Here is a 21,139-nt window from a genome sequence, read left to right as displayed (position 1 = left end):
GTTGGAGAGAGAATTTTCTTGTTGTGCCCGGTGTCCTACGCGCCGCGTGTGATGGGAGCGGCGGCACTGAATCCGCATATCACGTGCAGAGCGAAAACAACTATGGCGGAAGCTGCGGAAGAGTTCATAGCTAAACGAGGGGCACCTGAGGGCAATCTGAACCATACAGATGTATTTTCACTCGCTGAGCACTTGGACTGACCGCTTAAGAGATTCGCTCTGTCTCAATCGATCGGTAAAGCAAACTATTTCAGTTCATCTCAATGAATGCGCAGTGTATTTGACGCACATTAAACACTAGTGTGAGGCGCGCGACTGAGAGGGCTCAGTGTTTCACACACACTCAAAGAGAGAGCGAGAGAGTCTTACACAACACAGAATTGACGTGCTACATGTAAACAATATCCTTTGTTGTTTTTTCCTGTAAAATAATGGCGTTAATTTGGAATTATTCAGCCTTTCATGAACAGGAAGAAACGAATGCACAAACGGGAACCTCATTGCCATCGGCTGGCGTGCACCTATTACTGTGCCTGTTTTGACTTCAGCAAATCAGTTTGAATGAGCGCTGACAACGTGATTAATATTCATGAACCCAGAAGCTCATTAATCCTTAGTGCAGTTTATTTTTATTATTTGAAGAATTCGTGGTAATATTATCTTATCAACTCAAATTACTGAAGTTCTATCATTAAATCATAATTTTTAACTTTTTTGTAATCTGAAGACATGGTTGGGATAATTACTTTAGCTGTTTCTGCTATTTTTACCACTGTTTGCACCATGAGTGTATGAATAAATACAGAATCGGTTTACATTTAAAACTTGTCATTGATTTGAATTATTATTGTTTGTATTGTGTGATGTTTTTCAGCACAGTTGCACTATTTAAACATTACCTGCACTTTTACAGAAGACAATTATATCTGCAACTTTTCCATTTCCGAAAAGGCTGGTGTGGAATTTTACATTAAAAAAAAGTATATATATTATGTATTATATGAGCCTATTTGATGACAGGTACGTTTTACTTTAGATCATTGTTTGTTTTTCTGAGTCTGCATGCAGCTCTCACTTGTATCCAAAAACATGGGGAATGATACTACATTTATCGTCATTGATATCGTTATCGCAATAAATACTAGAAAATATCGGGATAAATTTTTAAGTCCATATCGCCCATCCCTAATATCGATATACGATTGTGTTTGCAGAATCTTATTTTGCCTTGACTGATTGCCCATTTTCTTAAAGGCGTAGACTGGTCATCATGAGAGTCCCCTAATAACAGAATTACTTCCCACCTCTGGTTTCTGTGTTAGTCACTTGTGACGACGTGTGGCTGGTGGCGGTAGCAGTGCGTCCTTCCCACCATATTGTCGGCCGGCGGCTAATAAGGTAGCACTGACCGGCGGACGGCTCATTAGCATCGCCTGCGGCTGTGGCAACCCCCGCCAGGGCCCAGTCGGACACTTAATTACCGCCACCACTTTTTATCTCCCCTCCAAAACCCAGCCCCCCCACCCCTTGAACGCCACCGGCACTTGCTTCTGCAATCCACAGAGAATGCTGGGAAACTATAGATGCCAAAGTGGTGGTTAGTTAGCCTGTAACATTCAATAGCAGCACTTGCTGTGAGGCACTGCAATATCTCTGATAGAGTTAAAGCCATTCGACCCAAGCCTCTCATGCGAGACTGCGAGAGTGTGTCTTTTCATTGGCATCAGTGGAATATTGATGACTCCACCCAGGCTTAATCGACTAATGGCCTCTCCCTCTCTCCTTCACTCTGCTGAAGCAGCCACACTCCCACCCAGCACAGCCTTTCTGTGCCCTTTCTGCGACCTCTGGGTCAGGCAGGCCGATTTTTATGCCCGACTGAGTCGCAGAATAGCCTCAGTGTATTGGTAGGCAACCATACGCAAGTCATGTGGCTGCTGGCCCTAATAGAAAACGCTCCCAGCCTCCTCCTCGGCCTTTTGGCTTTTTGCATCTCACAGCTGAGATGTTGTGGAATTAACTGTATTGCTGCCAACGGCTGTTGTTCAAGTGCATATCAAGAAATATAGGCTACAATTACACAAGATCTATGTACAGAGAATGAAGTGTAATATTCTGAACAAAATTCTTTATATAGAAATATGGTAAAAATGCATATTCCTTGATGAGATCAAGATCATTTACACTCATGTCATTCCAGTCAGGATTTTATTTATTTATTTAAAACAAAAGTAGTAATTTTGAAGTTGGTCTTTCTTTCCTGTACATCCAATCAACACTTTTTTTATTTGTGTAATTTGAAGGGCACTACCTTTCAAAAGTTCAGAATTGGTAAGATGTTTTAATGTCATTCACAATTTGTTCTTATGCTCACAATGGCTACATTTATTTGATCAAAATACAGTACTACAGTATCTACAGTAATATTATCACAATATAATTTAAATCACTGTTTTTATTGGAATACATTTTAAAATGTAATTTATTCCTGTGATGGCAAAGCTGAAGATGCTGATTTGGTGCTCAAGAAACATTTCTTATTTTTATCAATTTTGAATACAGTTGCGCTTCTTACAACCCCATTTCCAGAAAAGTTGGAACATTTTGTAAAATGGAATTAAATAAATAATCTGTGATTTGTTAACTGACAAAAGTACAAAGAAAAGTTTTCCAATGTTTTGTACTGACAAACTTAAAGGATTAGTTGACTTTAAAATGAAAATTACCCCATGATTTACTCACCCTCAAGCCATCCTAGGTATATATGACTTTCTTTCTTTCAGACGAACACAATCTGAGTTACATAAATAAATACCCTTACTATTCCAAGCTTTATAATGGCAGTGAACTAGGCACACAGGGTTTGAAGCTCAAAAAAGTGCATTCATCCATCATAAACGTACTCCACGCGGCTCTGAAAAAGTGCATTCATCCATCATAAACGTACTCCACGCGGCTCTGGGGGGTTAATAAAGGCCTTCTGAAGCGAATTGCTGGGTTAAGAAAAATATCCATATAACACTTTATAAAGTAAAATACCTTGCTTCCGTCCGACCGCATTCAACTCTGTATGCAACGCTCTCCAAAAGAGGCATGTTTACTACTGTGTCACATCACCTTTCCTTTTAATTACACTTTTTAATCATTTGGGAATTGAGGATACTAATTGTTGCAGTTTGTTGCAAAGAGGAAGACAGCTGTTCAACAGTCTGTGGTTGCCATTGTTTCATGATGGGACAATTACATTCAATTACATTCACTTTACGGTGTAAATGTCTTTGTACAATCTCTGCGTCAATGGTACTTTCACACATATGCGAGTCACCCATGCCGTTTGTACTGATGCACCCCCATACCATGACAGATGTTTGCTTTTGCACCTGTCGCTGATGAAAGTCTCGATGGTCCTTTTCGTCTTTAGGACTGAGAACTCAATGTCTGTTTTTCCCAAAAACAAGCTCATCTTCTGCAAACTCATCCAACCACAGAACACATTTTTACTGTCTTTTGGACTATCTGAGATGAACTCGGGCCCAGAGAACTCGGCGGCATCTCTGTATAGAACAGATGTATAGCTTTTTCCTTGCGTAACAGAGTTTCAAGTTGTATTTCTTGATGCAGCAGTTTTCTGAAGTACTCCAGAGCCAATGTGACTATATATAACACAGTAGCATGACGGTTACATTTACAGAAAAAAACAATTATAATAGTTACTATGTCTAAACGAGGGAATTTGTATGAGTTTTCACAGAACATTCCTGTTAACACTTAGATTGTGGTTCTGTTTTTCTTTGTCATCTGTAATCTAGCGATTAAGCCTCCCTGCAGTTTTTAAACTGGTCCCCCCATTTTTATGATGTTATAACATTATATTCAAATTACACTGTAGTATGTAAATTTTAACATTAAACATTTCTGTTTTAAACCATTAGTCTAGAGCATGCAATCATTATTTTTTATATTTAGTTTACTAAATTGACTGTGAGAAATCTGACTGGCTGGTAGGCTAAAAAGTTGATATCAGAGCCTGAATGTAACACGTTTCTTTTTTTCTGTGTTTTGTTGAGGTTATGATTTGCATTTAGCACTTGTGGTTGTAGGGTTGTAGGGTCATGTCTGCAGCAGCAAACAATCATAAGCGCAGTTTAGCCTCAAGAGAGACGAGCCCCAAGTCTCAGTGTGAGTGACTGATAACCCATCTGGACTACAGTGCTTCCTGCAGCTGTTTTTCTGGCCACACAAATTCATGCTCACCATTATGCCATTAAACGAACCTCTCAAAGGCAGACGGCCAGTATCTTGTCCCTTGTCCCAAACTGTCAGGCTTGTTGCTATGCGATAGCATTGTTGCCGTTGCAGCTAACTACCAGGGTTTTGTTCCGTTTTTTCAAGCCACATACGAGTGCGTATGTGCGTGTGTGCATTTCAGAGGCGGGGGGTGTTTCAGACAAAGCCATGCGGAACTGGGGCCCGATCCATGACCTTGGGAAATGTCAGGCCGCCCACGGAGTGGCTTGCCTGTGTCTGCCTCTCTGGTGCAGCTAGGAACAAAAGTGGCGGGGCGTAGCACAACCTAGCTTAACCTAGCGTGGTGAGAGCAGAGTTCAGTCCGAGTTTCTGCCACTGCCTCAGTGACCTCTGGTCAGCAATCTAGCCATTTCTCACTAACAACATTATGGCCATTACTGCCCGTCCTCCCTGGTGTCACATGGAAATGGGTCATGCCTCACATACTTCACTGTTTTGCTCAGGTGACTGAGAGCTCAGTCAGTGAAACGCCCCAATGATGTGCTTCAAGCACTCAAACCTTTAGCAATGAGGTACAGAAAGTCAGAATGACACTTGCACACACTCACATGCACATGAAGGTGTATGTCTGATTTATATCTTATTTTATTTTATTTTATTTTTAGAGTGATAAAGCGTGCTCTGCTGCATTGTCGGTATCGTGGTGCATGGTAGCACGGGGTCGTGGCGGTTGCCACCCCTCTGGACCAAAGTAAGCAGTGCTGGCCAGATGTGTGTTCACTGTAATGATCCCTATGGGTCGACGGGATACCGTTGCCAAGCAACGGCTTTTTCTTTCCCCTGTAAACAGAAAGCTTACTCGCCAGGCTTATGTTGGGGTCGGCAAGGTGAGACCAGCCTTTATGTGTGCGAGCAAAAGGCGAAGAAAAGATGCTCAAATGAATTCTTTACAGATCATATTCCGATGTCACAAGCCCCCAGCCCTTTTTTCTGCCGTCTCTGGGACTGGTTCTCTCGCACTCTCACTGAAGTGTGAGAATTTAATTTGGTTAAGTGAACGGAAAGAAAAAACCCTCACTTGAAAAGTTTTGACATCCTCCCTCATCTAGGCTTGTTGCTTTCTGACATGCTCTCTTGGAGGGATTGTTAATATGTATCAGGAATATTCACATTCTTTGTTCGCCCTTGTCTGGCAAGCTGTAATGTTTTGCTTATGAATATTGATACATGAAGTGTATATTAATGACCCTTGGTGACCTTAACCCTATCCTTATTGGCTCCCTTGTGGTATCTGCAGGCTCATGAATATTAATCCAGTTCTGTAACCTCCATTACCCTAATCTTTGCTGTCTAGCCTCCCGGAAGGGCCTGTCACCATGGTAACCCTTTTACTAGACTCTTTTAGACCCTAGAAAAAAATATGAAAAGCAAGTTATTCCACCGTGCCTTGTGAGGGATGCCTCTGATACTCATCAGGACAACTCTTGATTTTGTAATATTGCTCATCTTTTCAGTAAATATTTTTTAGACCATCCATTTTGGTCCCAATGAGGAAAGTAATTTGGAAAAGGTCAATCGATAGCTGTAAGGACAATACTGTCAGCATTTTGTCCTTACAGATTCTGCCTCCAGCGTTTATAATAATCTTATCATTATATATATATATATATATATATATATATATATATATATATATATATATATATATATATATATATATATATATATATATATATATATATATATATATATATATATATATAGTATATATTTGTTTGTTTTGTTTTTTATTAAAAAATGCAAAAAGGATAATGAAATATTATCAGTTGTCTTGATTTCAATAAATCATGTTTTTATCTGTTTCACAGATGTGGACACGGTAGAGGATGGAGGGCCAGAGGGTGGGTCAGTGGAGGAGGACAGCTGGTTTGGAAATACCTCTGACAGCCCCTCTGAATCGTCCTACGGTGATGTGCAAGATGAGCTGCGGGTTTCCCCGGACAATGTTCCCCAACCAGACCACGACACCTCAGCCGAGAGCTCGCTGGGCTGCCCGACGCCAGTTCAGCGGGCCTCCCTGGAGCTGCTGGGGCTGGACAGTGGGGTACTCTCGACCCAGGACACGCTGTCCTCAGTGGTGTCCTCTCTTTACGGAGACTCCAGCCAGGCCCTGGGCAAGCCCCTCAGCAGCAACCTGCGGCGTCTCCTGGAGGCTGGCTCACTGAAGCTAGAGGGAGGGGAGCTGACCGGGCGTGGAACGGGCAGAGGACCAGAGTCACCTCCGGTCAGCTTGGTACTATCTCCGTCTTCGCATCACGCACAACAGCTGAGTGCCTTGGCGAGGAGGCTGGCTAACAGCAGCAACAACAGCGGTAACTCGAACTCTGCATCACCCGCGTCTGTAGCAACTGTCAAGCAAGAGCCCTGTGACCCGTACGGCCCCAGCAACGGCCCTAACTCAGGCAGCAGTGGCTTTGTATGGGTAGGCGTTGCAGATAAATGGCCATCGGCTAGTTGCTCTGCACCCAGTGGCAGCAGTCTCTCACCAGACTCGGCTATCCAGAAGTTAAAGGCAGCTGCCAACGCCGTGCTCCAAGACAAGAGCACGGTGGCTTCCTCCACTTCGGCGTCTTCATCCTCCTCTTCCTCCTCCTCATCCTCTTCAGTCACCTCCTCCTCAATGGCAGCCCTGGGCACTCGCTCTGATGACGCGGTGCGCTTTGAACCGTTTGCTTCACCCTTCAGTCCACAGTCAGCCAGCTCCACGCTTGCTGCCCTCTCAAAGAAAGTGTCTGAAAGAAGTCAGCAGCAGGTGGGCTCATCTGAGCATCAACCCTCAGCTGGCTCCTTTCTCTCTCTGGTTTCCATGACCTCCTCGGCAGCTCTGCTAAAGGAGGTGGCTGCACGAGCAGCAGGGAACCTTCTAGCTGATAAGAAAGAGTCGGCTTTAGTACTGGGAGCCTCCGAAGATGTCAAGCCCCTGTTAGACAGGAACCAGAAGGTGCCCACCCCAACCCAGGCCATGGATCTTCTGCTGCCAACAATCCCCAAGGGAAGGGCCAAGCCCAGCAGTCAAGCAGGTAACAGTTGGTTCTTAAAATAGATACATGCCATTTTGTTAGGGTGTGTTTTTTGTGCTTTTAAGGGGGAATTGCAGGATATTTTTGTAGGATAAATCACACTAAAACCACACTAGTTAAAAGTTTTATTTCTGCAGTTATTGTCAAGAAGGTTTGGGTTATATTCATTATGACGGAACGCTACCTCCTCTTATGCCATCCAGCAGCCAGGCTCACCTGATGAGGCACACCTGAAGCTATTAAATGCAGTTCACCTTCCCACATCATACCAGTCTCCTGGTTGTGAAATTCTGTCCTACACCCACACCCACCATATCGGAAAGCACATGTCACAGCTAATGGGCCTGTTCACAACGTAGTGAATATTCTGTGGAAAAATGTAGTGCAATAATTTTTTTTTTATTTGAATACACAGTTGTTAATGGGACAGTTCAAACTGAAATGAACATTTGCATGCTGTCAAAAACAAGTGTTTTTTTTTTTTTTTTACGGAAAGGTGTTCTAATCTCTTTTCGTACTGCGAAGAAAACTGGAGAACCAAACAGTTTGGTCACATGCCTAGAGACGCTGGTGTTACATAAAACTAAGACTCGGTGGCACTCACAAACATCATTTTTGCTAAGGGAAAGTGAATAGCAGAGGAACAATCTGGAACCGGTTCTCTTGGTTGAATTAGTCTGAACAGACAAATCACATCGAAGCAAAAAAAAAACTACCGATACCGATAACTAGGTTGGACCACACTTGCCAATAACCGATTAATCGACCGATAGTTTTTCAAATGGATACTGGATAAAAAAACATTAGTAAAACAGTGCTGAACTTTATAACTAGATATAAAAAAACAGTACCGATCCATGAAAATGTGCTAACGTAAAAACATATAAATATGAATATTAAAACGAGAAGTTCTAACAGAGCAAATTCTTCAGAAAATAATATAAACATTAAAATATTACAGGTCAAATTTGTTTCTTTAGCTATAACCTAGAAACATGCCTGTACATTTCATAGGTAAAAATATGCAAGTCCCTATGCAACAAGTATGTATTAGCTTACATGAACTATATGCATTATGCATACATTTTTACAAATACATATACATTAATATGACCAAAACAATTGTACCTTGATCATTCATGTTAGTTCAAAGTGCATTAACCAAGGTTAACAGATAAAAATAAAATTTCAAACTCAATTGAATGTTGAAATTAGCATACTAACAATGAACAATACTTCCACAGCATTTATTAACCTTAGTTAATGTTACAAATGGAATATTATTGTAGTGTTACCATTTCATATAAATCCAAACAGTCAGCTTTTTTAGAAGGAGATTATAAAATAAAAAAACTAGTCCGTTTCTGCTTTATTTATATTTCTGTCGGAAGCATGATGATACAGTTTGCTTTCTCATATCACTAATTTTATATATGCAACATTTAGGTCTGACTTGTGTGTGTTTTTATCACATTGTTTTAACTGTTTGAGGTACTGGTAATGTTAGCGTCCTCTCAGCCTCGTTGACAAACATACACACTGCTGTTCTTTACCTGTTAATGTAGCATCTAGTCAAGAAATTAATTACTTTATAATGATTTGGAAACAAGTACTGTAGTGTTCTGTATTCATACCGTTTAGCTGTCGTGTTTTAAACGTGCATCAGATGTGTAAGCGTTCTCCGTGCAGCGCTGCGTGCATCCTTACGTGTGAATGTAAACAACACAAGGCGTCAGTGATAGTTGTTATTTGGGCTCTAGAGGCCGCTCTCGTGCTATATAATGCCAGCAGACCCTTCTCAGAGCTCTTGTACTGTGTAATGACAGTGCACCAGTCTCAGCCGCTCCAGCAACGGATGCAACACGAAAAAACTATCGGTGTGGATTTTTGCCGATAACCGATTGTTCCACCAATCAGCTATCGGTGCCGATTAATCGGCAAAACCGATGAATCGGTCGACCTCTAGAATAAATCTAAGTGTAATAAAAATATAAGTAGGATATTAAAAAATATGTTGAAATAAGGCAAATTGTTGACTTTAACAAATGCATAGACTATCGATATAGTTACAGACAGTAGGTCTTTGTACAGTAGGTAAGTCTTTAACAGTTACTCTTAGTGAGTGGCAGATTTGAAGAAAATTACCGTCGTTTGGCAAATAAATAAATGACAGAGAGTTGCATATGCATTCCCAACATTTTATCATATCAAGCTTTATGGTACACCTCAAACAAGAGAATTTATAGTAATTTATAGTGTTTATAAATATATTATAATATACATATATATATGTGTGTATATATATATATAAATATATATATAAATATATATATATATATATATATATATATATATATATATATATATATATATATATATATATATATATATATATATATATATATATATATATATATATATATATATATATATATATATAATACTACTACAGATTTAACTTTATTAACTATTCCTTCTATTAACTGCACAAAATGCTGAAAATAAATAACAGTAAACGGTGAAAATGTATCGTGAGACAAATCTGAATAATTATTCAATTATCATCTTATTTTTTGCATTTAATAATCTTAACCGCATTTATTTTTTAAGGTAACAGTACCTAAATGTTTGATTATTACACCACTGAAGAATGCACTGTGTAGTGATTTAGTAGTGCCATAAGGTCATGCTTCGTCTGCAAGAGGTTGGCTGGAGAATCTGGGAAAGGTCTGTTAGCACAGTGGGGGTTTGCTGGAGTTGGCGGCACGTTCCCAGACCTAGCTCATCTCCCGCGGATGTGCAGCCTGCCAAACGGAGGCCGGCAGTGTGTGTGCTCCCCATAGCCCGAACAGTCGGAGACCATCTCAGCAGATTCCCCCGGAATTTAGGTCAGGCTCCTGAGCCGCCACGACCATCAGAGTTTCCATTCAGCACAGGCCCTGGGTTGAGTGCCTGAGATACGGCTGATCTTTTGCTAATTCTATAACTTCTGTGGCTTGGAATCAGGATTGACCGAAAGGCGCTACAGACACAGAATAATGTCAAAGTCACAATCAAAAGGGAGTTAGATAGGTTGTAAACGGCTATAATATGACAGATTACTAAGTATAATAAAGTTGAAATAATAAATAAGAACACCTTAATTAAAACCATAATTGAGTTTCACCTTGGCTTGTGTTAATGTATGTGAGATCTGTAAGATGGTCACATGAAGAGTATCTGTTCAGTAATGAAACAATAGAAAATGGAAATCATTAAAATTTGTGAAACCAGCTAACGGCTCTTATTCCTTTCCCTTGATACCAAAGACCTTCAGTCATTTTACCTCACGAGTGGTTTCCACAGTGATCTCGCCGGGAGAGGTTGAGCCACAGATGGTGGTTTATTGTTGCAAATAGGCAGTCTCGAAGTTTTACACCCTGGGTCAATGAATGCCTGAGCGCGGTAATTTCACCAAACACTGATTACCAGATGTTTTTCGAGGAACACGACTGGAATACTTATGAAGCCATCCTGACAGGCCCTCATAGAATTTGTAATGCAATCATGCCAGCTTCTAATAAGACCAATTAAGCCCTAATGGACACCGGATATGGAGCCAACAACAATAATCGGCTTACTAAAAACATCCTTGTGTTTGGCTTCCTTTGTGAGGAGTCTTTGGCATTGATCTGTGTAATCATAACTCACAATTTTTATCTCATTCACACGAATTGATGCAAGGGTGACAAGAGTGAAAGGCTATTTAGCCTACATGCTATTTGATGCCAAAGGGCTATCTAATAATGTGGCATTGTTGTTCATACTACACTAGAATGCCATTTCTGTGTTTGCAACACTGAATAAAGACATTTAGTATTAATTCAAAGTATACTTTTTTTTTTATTTGCAGGTTCTCCTGAGGATGGAGGAAAGCCCTTTCAGTGCCCGGTATGCGGTCTGGTCATCAAGAGAAAGAGCTACTGGAAGAGACATATGGTGATCCACACGGGCTTAAAAAGCCACCAGTGTCCCCTCTGTCCCTTTCGCTGTGCTCGTAAAGACAATCTCAAATCCCACATGAAGGTGACTTCAATTTCTGAGAGCAGAAATGCTTGTGCCATAAATCATGACCAAATATCATAACAGATTTTTTTTATGATGCAAAATTATTAGGGCTGTCAATTCATATTTTTAATTAATTTAATTACATGATGTGGCAAATAATAAAATCAATCGCAATTAATCACATTTATAAATATTTGCAGAGAAAAGCCCCTAACTTAAAGTAATTCAAAAGAAATATATTATTTAATTGAAAACATTGAATAGACATTATAAAAAGTGGTTTTAGAAGTTATCATTGAATCTAAGCCTATCATTGGCTTATAGCCCACAGCAATCAGAGGCAGCGAGAGGCCATTCACACAGGACACAGTCTTTTTTATTTTCTTTGAAAGTTTAATTGCCTTATCTTTCATAAAAAATAAATTGTACTTAATAGATATTAAAAACATTAATGAAATTTGACATCATTTAAAAAATAATAATAATATATATATATGCACTTTTTTCCTAATTTCTTCTGTTGCTCATCTCAGGTCCATCAACACCAAGACCGAGGGGAGACCTTCCAGTGTGAGCTCTGCCCCTTCACATCCTCTCGCCACTTTAGCCTCAAGCTGCACATGCGTTGCCATCAGCACTTCCCTCGTCCCGACCTCAAAGTCAAAGAAGAACCCGGCACAGACACGGAGGAGGGCGAGGGCTTACTCATGGGGGACGGTGGCGATCAGGTCATGAACACAGATGCTTCCACGTCTCCCACTGTGAGCCAACCCGACGGTCGTTTACTGGCATCCCCCAATGAACCATCGAACCACGTCCAGATCAAGGAGGAACCCCAGGAGAGGGATTTGTCTGTGATGTCTCCTTTTGCCCTGTGTAGGGAGCGACCCAGTAGCAGCAGTAGTTCTCTGGATCTGTCTGGGCTCAAATCCAGTCCACCTGGGCCTGGACCTACAGCTGCCTCGCTTTTCAGCCCAGATATCACCACCAAGACGGCTACGGACCTCCTCATGAAGCTCTCAGGTAAGACATCACAGTTAAATCACAATGTAAAAGGGCAATGTGGTGGCATTAGATGCTTGATTATGATTGATTTATTCTTAATTTCTTGCGTTTAGGTTTAATGAATTGGTAATATATTAATGGGTTGGCAAAGGCGAGAAGTAGAATTCAGCTTGCTGGATGGGAATCCAAAGCCAAGATCCGGCAGGACTGTGTTTGCATGATTAATAAACGTGTAAAGTGACAGTAAAGACTTTTACATTATTTTCAAATAATTTTGAATAAATGCTTTTCTTTTGAACTTTTCTATTCATCAAAGAATCCTGAAAAAAATATATAATGGTTTGATAATTATATAACACTTGACCACCAAATCAGCATTGACCACCAAATTAGATTGATTTCTGAAGGCTCGTGTGACAATGAAGACTGGAGTAATGGCTGTGGAAAATTCAGCTTTGCCATCACAGGAATAAATAGAATCAGACTTTTTATCAAAATAGAAAACAGTTATTTAAAATTGTAATAATATTTTACATTATTACTGTTTTTACTGTATTTTTCATCAAATAGTAAATGTAGCCTTGGTGAGCATGAGAGAAGTCTTTCAAAAACATGACAAAATCTGAACGATAGTGTGTACATTAATGTTAATTTATAAAACCTGAAATGTTAAAATATATTAATGTAGAATGTAAAAATTATCATTATAATTATCATTAACCTACATAAATAAATGCTGCTAAAGTATTGTTCATTGTTACTTCATGAAACCTGATGTATTTACTAACAAATTTTAATGAATTAAACCTAAATGTAGAGTTTTATATAGAGAATATCATAATATGTTAATGCTCAGGCTAGTATTGAGTATATCAATTAATAAGCTGTCTGGGGGCAAAGGTGAAATCGAGCTGTTAAAATGCAAAATTACACTTGTTAATGTACTAGAACTAGAAAACTTTAGACCATTAAATATATGTTGTTGTAGCTGAAAGTATAGGTAATTGTGAGACAGCAGCAAGATTGATCCGAGAGGGATGACCAAGGGTTACCCAGAAGGTCGGCAACAGGGTCGCTGCTCCCTCGCTTAATGCAGAGTAATTAGATTGAGATCTCGGCACAGAAAAAAATGAAAACTGTCGGAACATTAGATTAATTAAAAATTCATGCATAATTCATAATTAAAAAGGAATTCGTAATTAGAAATGATTAGCACCCTCAGCTCCATCTCGTGACCTCTCGCCTGGATGCGGAGGGACTGTTCCAGCTTAGTTAACTTCATCTCTGTCTTGGTGGAACGTGCAGAGGCTGCGTTCATTGCACTGCCCCCTTGTCGCCCATGGCACTGTGTTCCTGGACTCCCAAACAAACCGGTTTAGGTACCAGAGGATCATCATAGACTCCTAAATAGACTCCTCAACATGGCAAAGCTAGGAGTTGAAACATAGTGGAAATGTCCTGCTAGAAAGAGGCTAGATGTTCCAAGTAGGAGATTATAGGAGATCACCTGAGGACACACTTTTCAATGACATTGGTTCCACAAGTATTTTTTTCCATTCATTTTCCCGATAAGGTTTTTAAAAAGTCTTCATTAAAGTGTTATAAGCCATGAACCAAGCCAACCAGCTACAAGGCGAATCACAACATTACAAAGACTTATTTGAAGCAAAAAAGTATTTGAAAATCAGACAAAAAAGAGAAAAGGGCAAAACTTTAATGAGGGATTTTTTACAATCCAATGAAGCATTATAAAAACAACATAATTGAATGAAAAACTACAGATAAATATAAAACAAATAAAGTTGTTTATTATATCTATAGAAACAATATATTTTTAAGATTATTGCAATATAAATATATATGCATGCTGTCGATTATGTCATTCACAGTGCTTCATGGGAGTGAACCTCTTTTGGTGGGGTTTGCTTGTTAGGACTCTGATAAGTGTAATTTTCTAGACTCAAGCATCATGGGTAATGTAGTTTTTCCTATCAAGTTCCGCTGTTAAACATTATTTTTCTAACAAGTTGAAATAAGGCAGATATCTTCAACAAAAGCATGTACCATCGATTAATAACCTCTGAACACACAGTTGAGCTGACTTTAAACTTTTTTAAGTTATCATTCAAAATCAATTTCCCTATGGGGAAAATGAAAGGCGTTTTTACTTCTGGAACCCGACTGTTGCACTCTATTGGCTGGATGCTCCTCTACAGAAGCGAAACTTCTGGGTCAGGATTGTCCTCGGTAAAGTAGTTTATCTAGATTTCTTTTTTCTAATTTTAGTTTTACCTTTAATAATTTGTGCAGTGGTGCTTTAACAAGGATGATCTAAGAGGTGTTACTTCTCGTGCGCTGTGCTGAAACTGTCAGGAGGCTGAAAATGTCTCTGAGAAATTGCGTCGCGTAAGTCATCACCTCTAAAGCAGCTCTGATGCAGCTATCAAAACAGCTTTTGCACCATGTTCACTGCCTTTCAAGACAATTCAAAGACAAGTTGGACTTCTCATCAGATGCTGTGAGCAACAATCATATAAGACTGCTTGTCATGTTCCAATTTTGTTCAAATTTTATAATCGATTGTCTGATCTGTGATTTAAAGACACTTTACAGTCATAACAATTGCATTTCTATGGGAAAAACGGCAGCGGTCACAGAGCTGCTGCAGGAAATGTGCACAGCCCAAGTTGTCATAAGCACATGGTTTCATGTGAGTTGCCAGATCAGATGTGTGTGCTGTTTAATGCACTTTGATGCCTTTTTTCCTCTGCATAATTTGGATTCGATAAGTATATTCTTATCCGTAAATGTTAAGAGTCCTGATTGTGAGCGAATCTCTGTTAAACTAATCACATTGATCACCCACTTTTGTTTGTGCTTTTGCTTTTTTTTATCTTTAAATATTTAATTCTGCCATTTTTGTTCCCTAATTGGGACAGTACAGCACAGAGAATTGACATGAAAGTAGGAGAGAGAGAGGGGCACAGGATTGGGAAAGGACCAAGAACCGAGACTCGGAACTCAGATTACCCGAAATGCAACAACGCTATGTGTTGGAGTGCTTGTCACAAGGCTGTTGGCTCTGTCTTTAAAACTATAGATACACAGGTTTTGCATAATTTAATGATATGGCTTATATTTAAAGGCTAATGGTTTATATTTAAAATGTTTAAAATTTAGTCTGCATTCATATGTACATTATTTGGAGCAGGATCGGGCACGATATGTGTGTAAAAAGCAAATGTATATATTTCCATGTGTGTGTACGTATATACGTGGCCTTTTTATCTGAATAACTGATTAATCACAGAATTCATTAGATAGCCTTAGTCAAAAATTGCAACATGTACATGATTCATACTGTTACAATACCAATTAGGGATGTTCAAATGTAATTTCTTTTGACTAGGGCTGCAACTTGTTTTGGACCAATGAATGTGTCAACGCATTTGTGCACATCCTCCAAATTTCCTAAGTAGTGCTATTTTCTGTTTTCATACACCCACTTGGGGTACATGATGAAAAGAGAGATACAAAAGAAACATAAATGGGAAGGGAATTAGAGAAGTATAGATAAAACGAAGAATGAAGTGTAAAATAGCAGACTACTGCTTTTAGAGTTCCCAAGGCGAAACACACATGCTCACGCCTCACACACACATGAGGTGAACTCTCACTGACCTCTGACATAATTGGCCTATCATTTCTTTGGACTGCCTGATTCTCCTCTGAGTTTCAGACCAATCCGCTTTGATTTTCCTCCACGCTGACACGACTGTCAGCCATCCAGTTGCGATACACATTTTGATTTGGAGATGAAAGCTGGGGAAGCACTTTGAAATGTAGGCCCCTGCACATACTTGCTGGACCTAATTCAATAATGACAGTTCACACGTTGTCTCTTCTCTCAGAGAAAGTGACTCTGGGTGTGACTCTGGTCATAGGCGAATAATTGCCTTGAACAATTGTGAGAGGTGTTGAAATTGGTGAATCCGAAGAACGGGCAGAAACTGGAGTTAGCTCTCCATCCCCATTATTTTTGTATGCTCTGCATTCATTTGTTCCTCGAAGTTCCAGCATCATGGAGGTTCGCCTGCCATTTCTCACATCCACCATGTTGCGCTTGCTTTCGTAAGTGACCCCTGCCGCATCCAGCGTCCAGCGATGTGTAGCTGCACCCTTGCTGCTTCATGTAGCAAAGCCTTCCTACCGTAGCAGATTGTTGGCTGTTGTTGCCCCCTTAACCTGCCACGTTAAGCCATCCTCTGCGGGAGCGCTGACCAATTGTCAGAGCTGGGAGCAGAGCTGCATGACAGAGGTGGAAAGCTAATGAAGTGGTCCAATAGTGGGCAGCCGCAACAGAGTGAGAGGTGACAGGGTACTGGACAAGCGCCCAGCAGAGAAACGAATCAGCCCGCAGAGAGGAGGAGGCAAGAAAAAACAAAAAAAACAAGGCCAGGTGACAGCAACGGCAGATGACAGCCTCACCGGCGAGAGCAGAGATAGCCCCAGTGTTGATGTAACACTGACCGGGGGCTTCACTCCAGTCACAGCAAGAGAGAGAGAAAGAGAGTGAGTAGAGATGGCGAGAGAGAGGCTGTATTCAGACAGAAGCAGAATATGATTGTCAGTGCTGTTCAGAGCACTAAATATGTATGGTTGTTCATGTTCATTTAGGATATAAATGAAATCGACAACTGCATTGTATAACCAAAGTGACTCGCTTAAATGTAAAAAAGTGTCTTGGAATTTACTTTTCAAAATGTAATGGCATTACAAAAATGTTGTTTGTTAAGGTCTTTAGGTTCTTTTGTAAGGTACATTTGAATGAATCGTCAGTAATTCATTCAAAAAGGTTTTCATCATCACTCAGACGGGTTCACATGTCCTGTACAAGATTTTATTTAGTCAAAAAAAAAAAAAATTTGTGAATATTGAGATAAAATTAAACATTAATTATTAAAGTAAAAAATTAACCATAAACTAATTTAGTGAAAAAATTTGAAAAACGTGCCTTGGTTATTTTAACTGTATTTTTACTCTATATCATACTGTGCATTATATTATATAATCTTGCATACAAATTATTATTAAGTTTCCTCTGAAAAAATCAGACTGAGCAATGTCATTGAACATTAAAAGTGTCACTCAAAAGACCAAAAATATTAAAAAACATTTTTTTTACACTTTTATTGTCCAGCTCTAGTCACCATTTATTTGGTTCAGTTGATCAAGCTACAATGCAGAATTGTTTATTTTACAAGTCTAAAAGGGCCCTGTAATACTTAAGGGAATAGTTCACCCAAAATTTCCTTCCAGACCTGTATGACTTTTTGCTAACACATTATTTCGATAGTCCAACTTTAGACATTCTACTAACTATAAGTAACTTTGCAACTACATGTCAACTAACTCATTAATTTTCAACTACATGTCAACTAACTCTATTAGAGTATTAGTAGACTGTTAGGTTAGGGTTAGGAGAATAAGTTGGGATGCCCTTATAAAGTTACTTATAGTCAGTAGAATGTCTGTTGGGGACAATCAAATAAAGTGTTATCAGATATTAATTAGTAGACCGTTTACTAATACTCTAATTTAGTTGACATGCAGATTCAAAGTTACTAATAGTTAGAAGAATGTCTAAATTGGTTCGAAAATAATGTTATACAGACTTTCTTCTGTGGAACACCAAAAAAAATTGCTGTCTTAGTCACAGTGTTTTTTTCCCATACAATGGAAGTCAAGGGTAACCAAAACTGTTTGGTTTCTAACGTTCTTTAAAATATCATCTTTTGTGTTCCGCAGAATAAAGAAAGTCATAGGACATGTCTGATGAACTCACACATTGGACTCAGCTGTAAGACCTTCCGGTTTATGGAAGTTGACATCTTTGATACATTAGTCACTGTCACTATGGTTCAAGCATATTCACAGTTATCAAGAGAATAGGAAAGGGGCTTGACTTCAGTTATTTGTTCATACAGACAATATTTTAGCCTCTTCTTTAAGCTGTTGTATTTGAGAGTCACACCTGTTTGTAAATACTTTGTAAGTAGCCAATCCTGAACACTGACTTTGTGAATAGATCTAGAGAGATGGCGGCTTCCACACAAGACTTCCAAGGTAGCTTTATGAGAGAAATGTATGCCAAAGATGATGTGATGACAGAACGGAATTTGAAATATCAAGATAGGCTCTTGGGATTACCCCTTTATGAAAATCTAATAAAACGGTAAACAGAAAGTGCTCATTTTCGTTGAGCTTAATTTTGGTATTTTGGAGACATTCATGCCTTATGAGGGAAAAAAAACAAACTTGGCTGGCGGATTAAGCTGATAAATTATTCAACGCTCACTGTAACATGAATTCGAATGGAAATTTTGCTCTATTTTTAGCTGCGAACCGAAAGGTCACCGGAGTGGTGTGACTTTGTATCTCCGCGCTCACGTCTCCAGCTTGTACTTTTCTGCATGTCTTCGAAAGAGAGGGTGTTTGTGCGCGTGCCGCACGCCCTGTCCCTGTCTGATAGGACACGCGACCCGACACGCTCTTAATTAGAGGATGCCCTTCCAGGTGCTGACCGGACCACGCTAAGTCCATCCGCTGACATCTGACTGGTGACATTTCCAGCCGGTGCCACCGCATACACCACCCCCGCCACCACCTCGTTCACCGCCTGCACTCTCCACGTGAAGGTCACAAACTCTCCCAATGGCTCCTGACGATCTTTAGCTCATAGTTATGTCCTGTCCACTAACCGGACTGTACCTTCGGTGCTGTCGCAGACTCGTAGATGCACGTCACCATTAATCAGAGTCATCGGTGTGAGGTGGTGGTCAACTCACGTAGATTGATGAAAAGGGTCAGCGCTGTTGTGGATGGTGTATGTACTCGGATTTGGGGTGGGGGGAGATCAGATGACTGCTGAGGGGAGTGTGGTAGAGACAGAAGGGGTGAGTGATCGCTGCTGATCTGTAAGAGAGATGAAAGGAGGAACGTTGAGAGAGGGAGGGAAAAGGATGGGCGGGCGCTTAAGTGGAAAAGACTGACAGAACAGGAGAGGAGAGGAGGTGTGACATGAAGATCAGACATAGGTAGAACTAATTTGACATTATGAACATGTGTCAAAGCATGTACAGTAAATTTAGTGTGTGTGTGTGTGTGTGTGTGGACTGGTAATCCCTACGTTATGGGGACAAAATGTCCCCACAAAGATATCCGAAATCCTCGTCCTTGTGGGGACATTTTTTGGTCCCCATGAGGAAAACATCTTATAAATCAGACTAAGTGATGTTTTTTGAAAATGTAAAAATGCAGAATGTTTCCTGTGATGGGTAGGTTTAGGGGCAGGGGCAGTGTAGGGGGATAAAATATACAGCTTATACAGTATAAAAACCATTACGCCTATGGAAAGTCCCCATAAAACATGAAAACCCAACATGCATGTGTGTGTGTGTGTGTGTGTGCGTGCGTGCGTGTGTGTGTGTCCACACACCAACCAAATGTCTTAGTGGGCACACACATCAAAATAGCAAAACCAGTCATTTTTAACCTTGTGGGGACTTTTTTTGGGGGTCCTCATGAGGAAACAAGCTTATAAAAGCTAAAATAGCAGAAAGTTTTCTGTGATGGGTAGAGTTATTTTAAGGGATAGACTATACAGCTTGTACAGTATAAAAAACATTATGTCTATCTAATGTCCCCAAAAAACATGGAAACCCAACATCAGCTTATAAATCATACTAAGTGATGTTTTTTGAAAATCTTAAAATGCAGAAATGTTTCTGTGGTGGGTAGGTTTAGGGGTTGGGTTGGGGTTAGGGGATACAATATACAGTTTGGACCCTTTTTACATTTCCAAGGTTCTATAACTTTCCAAAAGAGGAAAAAAATATTGAGAGATGGATTAAATTGGTCATAAGAGAGAAACATTTCAAATTTGCCATTACTTCCTCCGCCATTGTATTAGAAACAGTAACACAGCAGCAATCTGAAATGTAATGGCTGGTATTAAAAGCAAAGTGTAGCGTTATAAATGTACATAATACAAAATTTTTTGTTAATAACTGTGTAAATGCTTCATCACAGTCTGTGAAAAGGGTCCATATTTGTAACGAAATGGAAGTAGCGAGAGATTTGTCTTCCATATTGTGATGTGAAAAAAATTGGTTATTGGTTATGTTTGGATGGAGGTAGATCTGAATGCAATCTTGATGTCAATTGTAAGAAAAGGACAGGGTTTAAGCGATCTACTGTAAATGATTGGAGATGTCCGGCATGCGCCACCAAATAGTTGTTTTACCGAATGGTCATGTTATGACATTTTTAAAAAATAACATGGATGCATGAATGAATCATTATAAGATCTATAACATGCAGTTAAAAAAATACAATGCATTTTTATTTTGGTTGATTTATAACAATTTTATAACAATTTATAACAATCAAAACGGACTTCTTGCCTTACCCCTATTCAAGGTAAGCTTACAATAATGATTTATAATTTGCGGTATCAGGTAGGATTTCGCAGTATTTTCACATCATTTGTCTTTGTGCCGTTACATCATGTCTGTAAACAAAGAGAAGAAGGCAAGCAAGGTATGGTGAATGCCGGTGTATTGTGCGGTGGAAGGTGACACTTTCTGACAGCTTGTTGCCATAACTAATGAGCAGCATTATTAACACAATGGATAATTCAAAAAGACTCAAAGGCTCAAAATACATTATTTTCTTTTTAGTTTTTGTTATGTAGGAGG

At 39.6% G+C, this 21,139-nt stretch overlaps 1 protein-coding gene across 5 annotated transcripts in view; it reads left to right on the top strand.

The window, feature by feature from the left end:
• The window catches only part of znf827 (zinc finger protein 827), a 90,873-nt gene that overhangs the window by 27,353 nt on the left and 42,381 nt on the right, over window positions 1–21,139 (top strand). For 4 of the 5 annotated variants that reach the window (XM_079813321.1, XM_079813324.1, XM_079813323.1 and 1 more), the window contains exons 2-4: window positions 6,117–7,328; window positions 11,221–11,393; window positions 11,909–12,398. In XM_079813321.1, the coding sequence (XP_079669447.1) occupies window positions 6,117–7,328; window positions 11,221–11,393; window positions 11,909–12,398 (1,875 nt within the window). The remainder of the gene's footprint in view (window positions 1–6,116; window positions 7,329–11,220; window positions 11,394–11,908; window positions 12,399–21,139) is intronic. The other variant, XM_079813322.1, reaches the window with a different exon arrangement.

This window comes from Gobio gobio (genome assembly GCF_949357685.1).
Source record: "Gobio gobio genome assembly, chromosome: 3".
Lineage (NCBI taxonomy): Eukaryota > Metazoa > Chordata > Actinopteri > Cypriniformes > Gobionidae > Gobio > Gobio gobio.
This window is presented reverse-complemented; position numbering and strand designations above follow the sequence as displayed.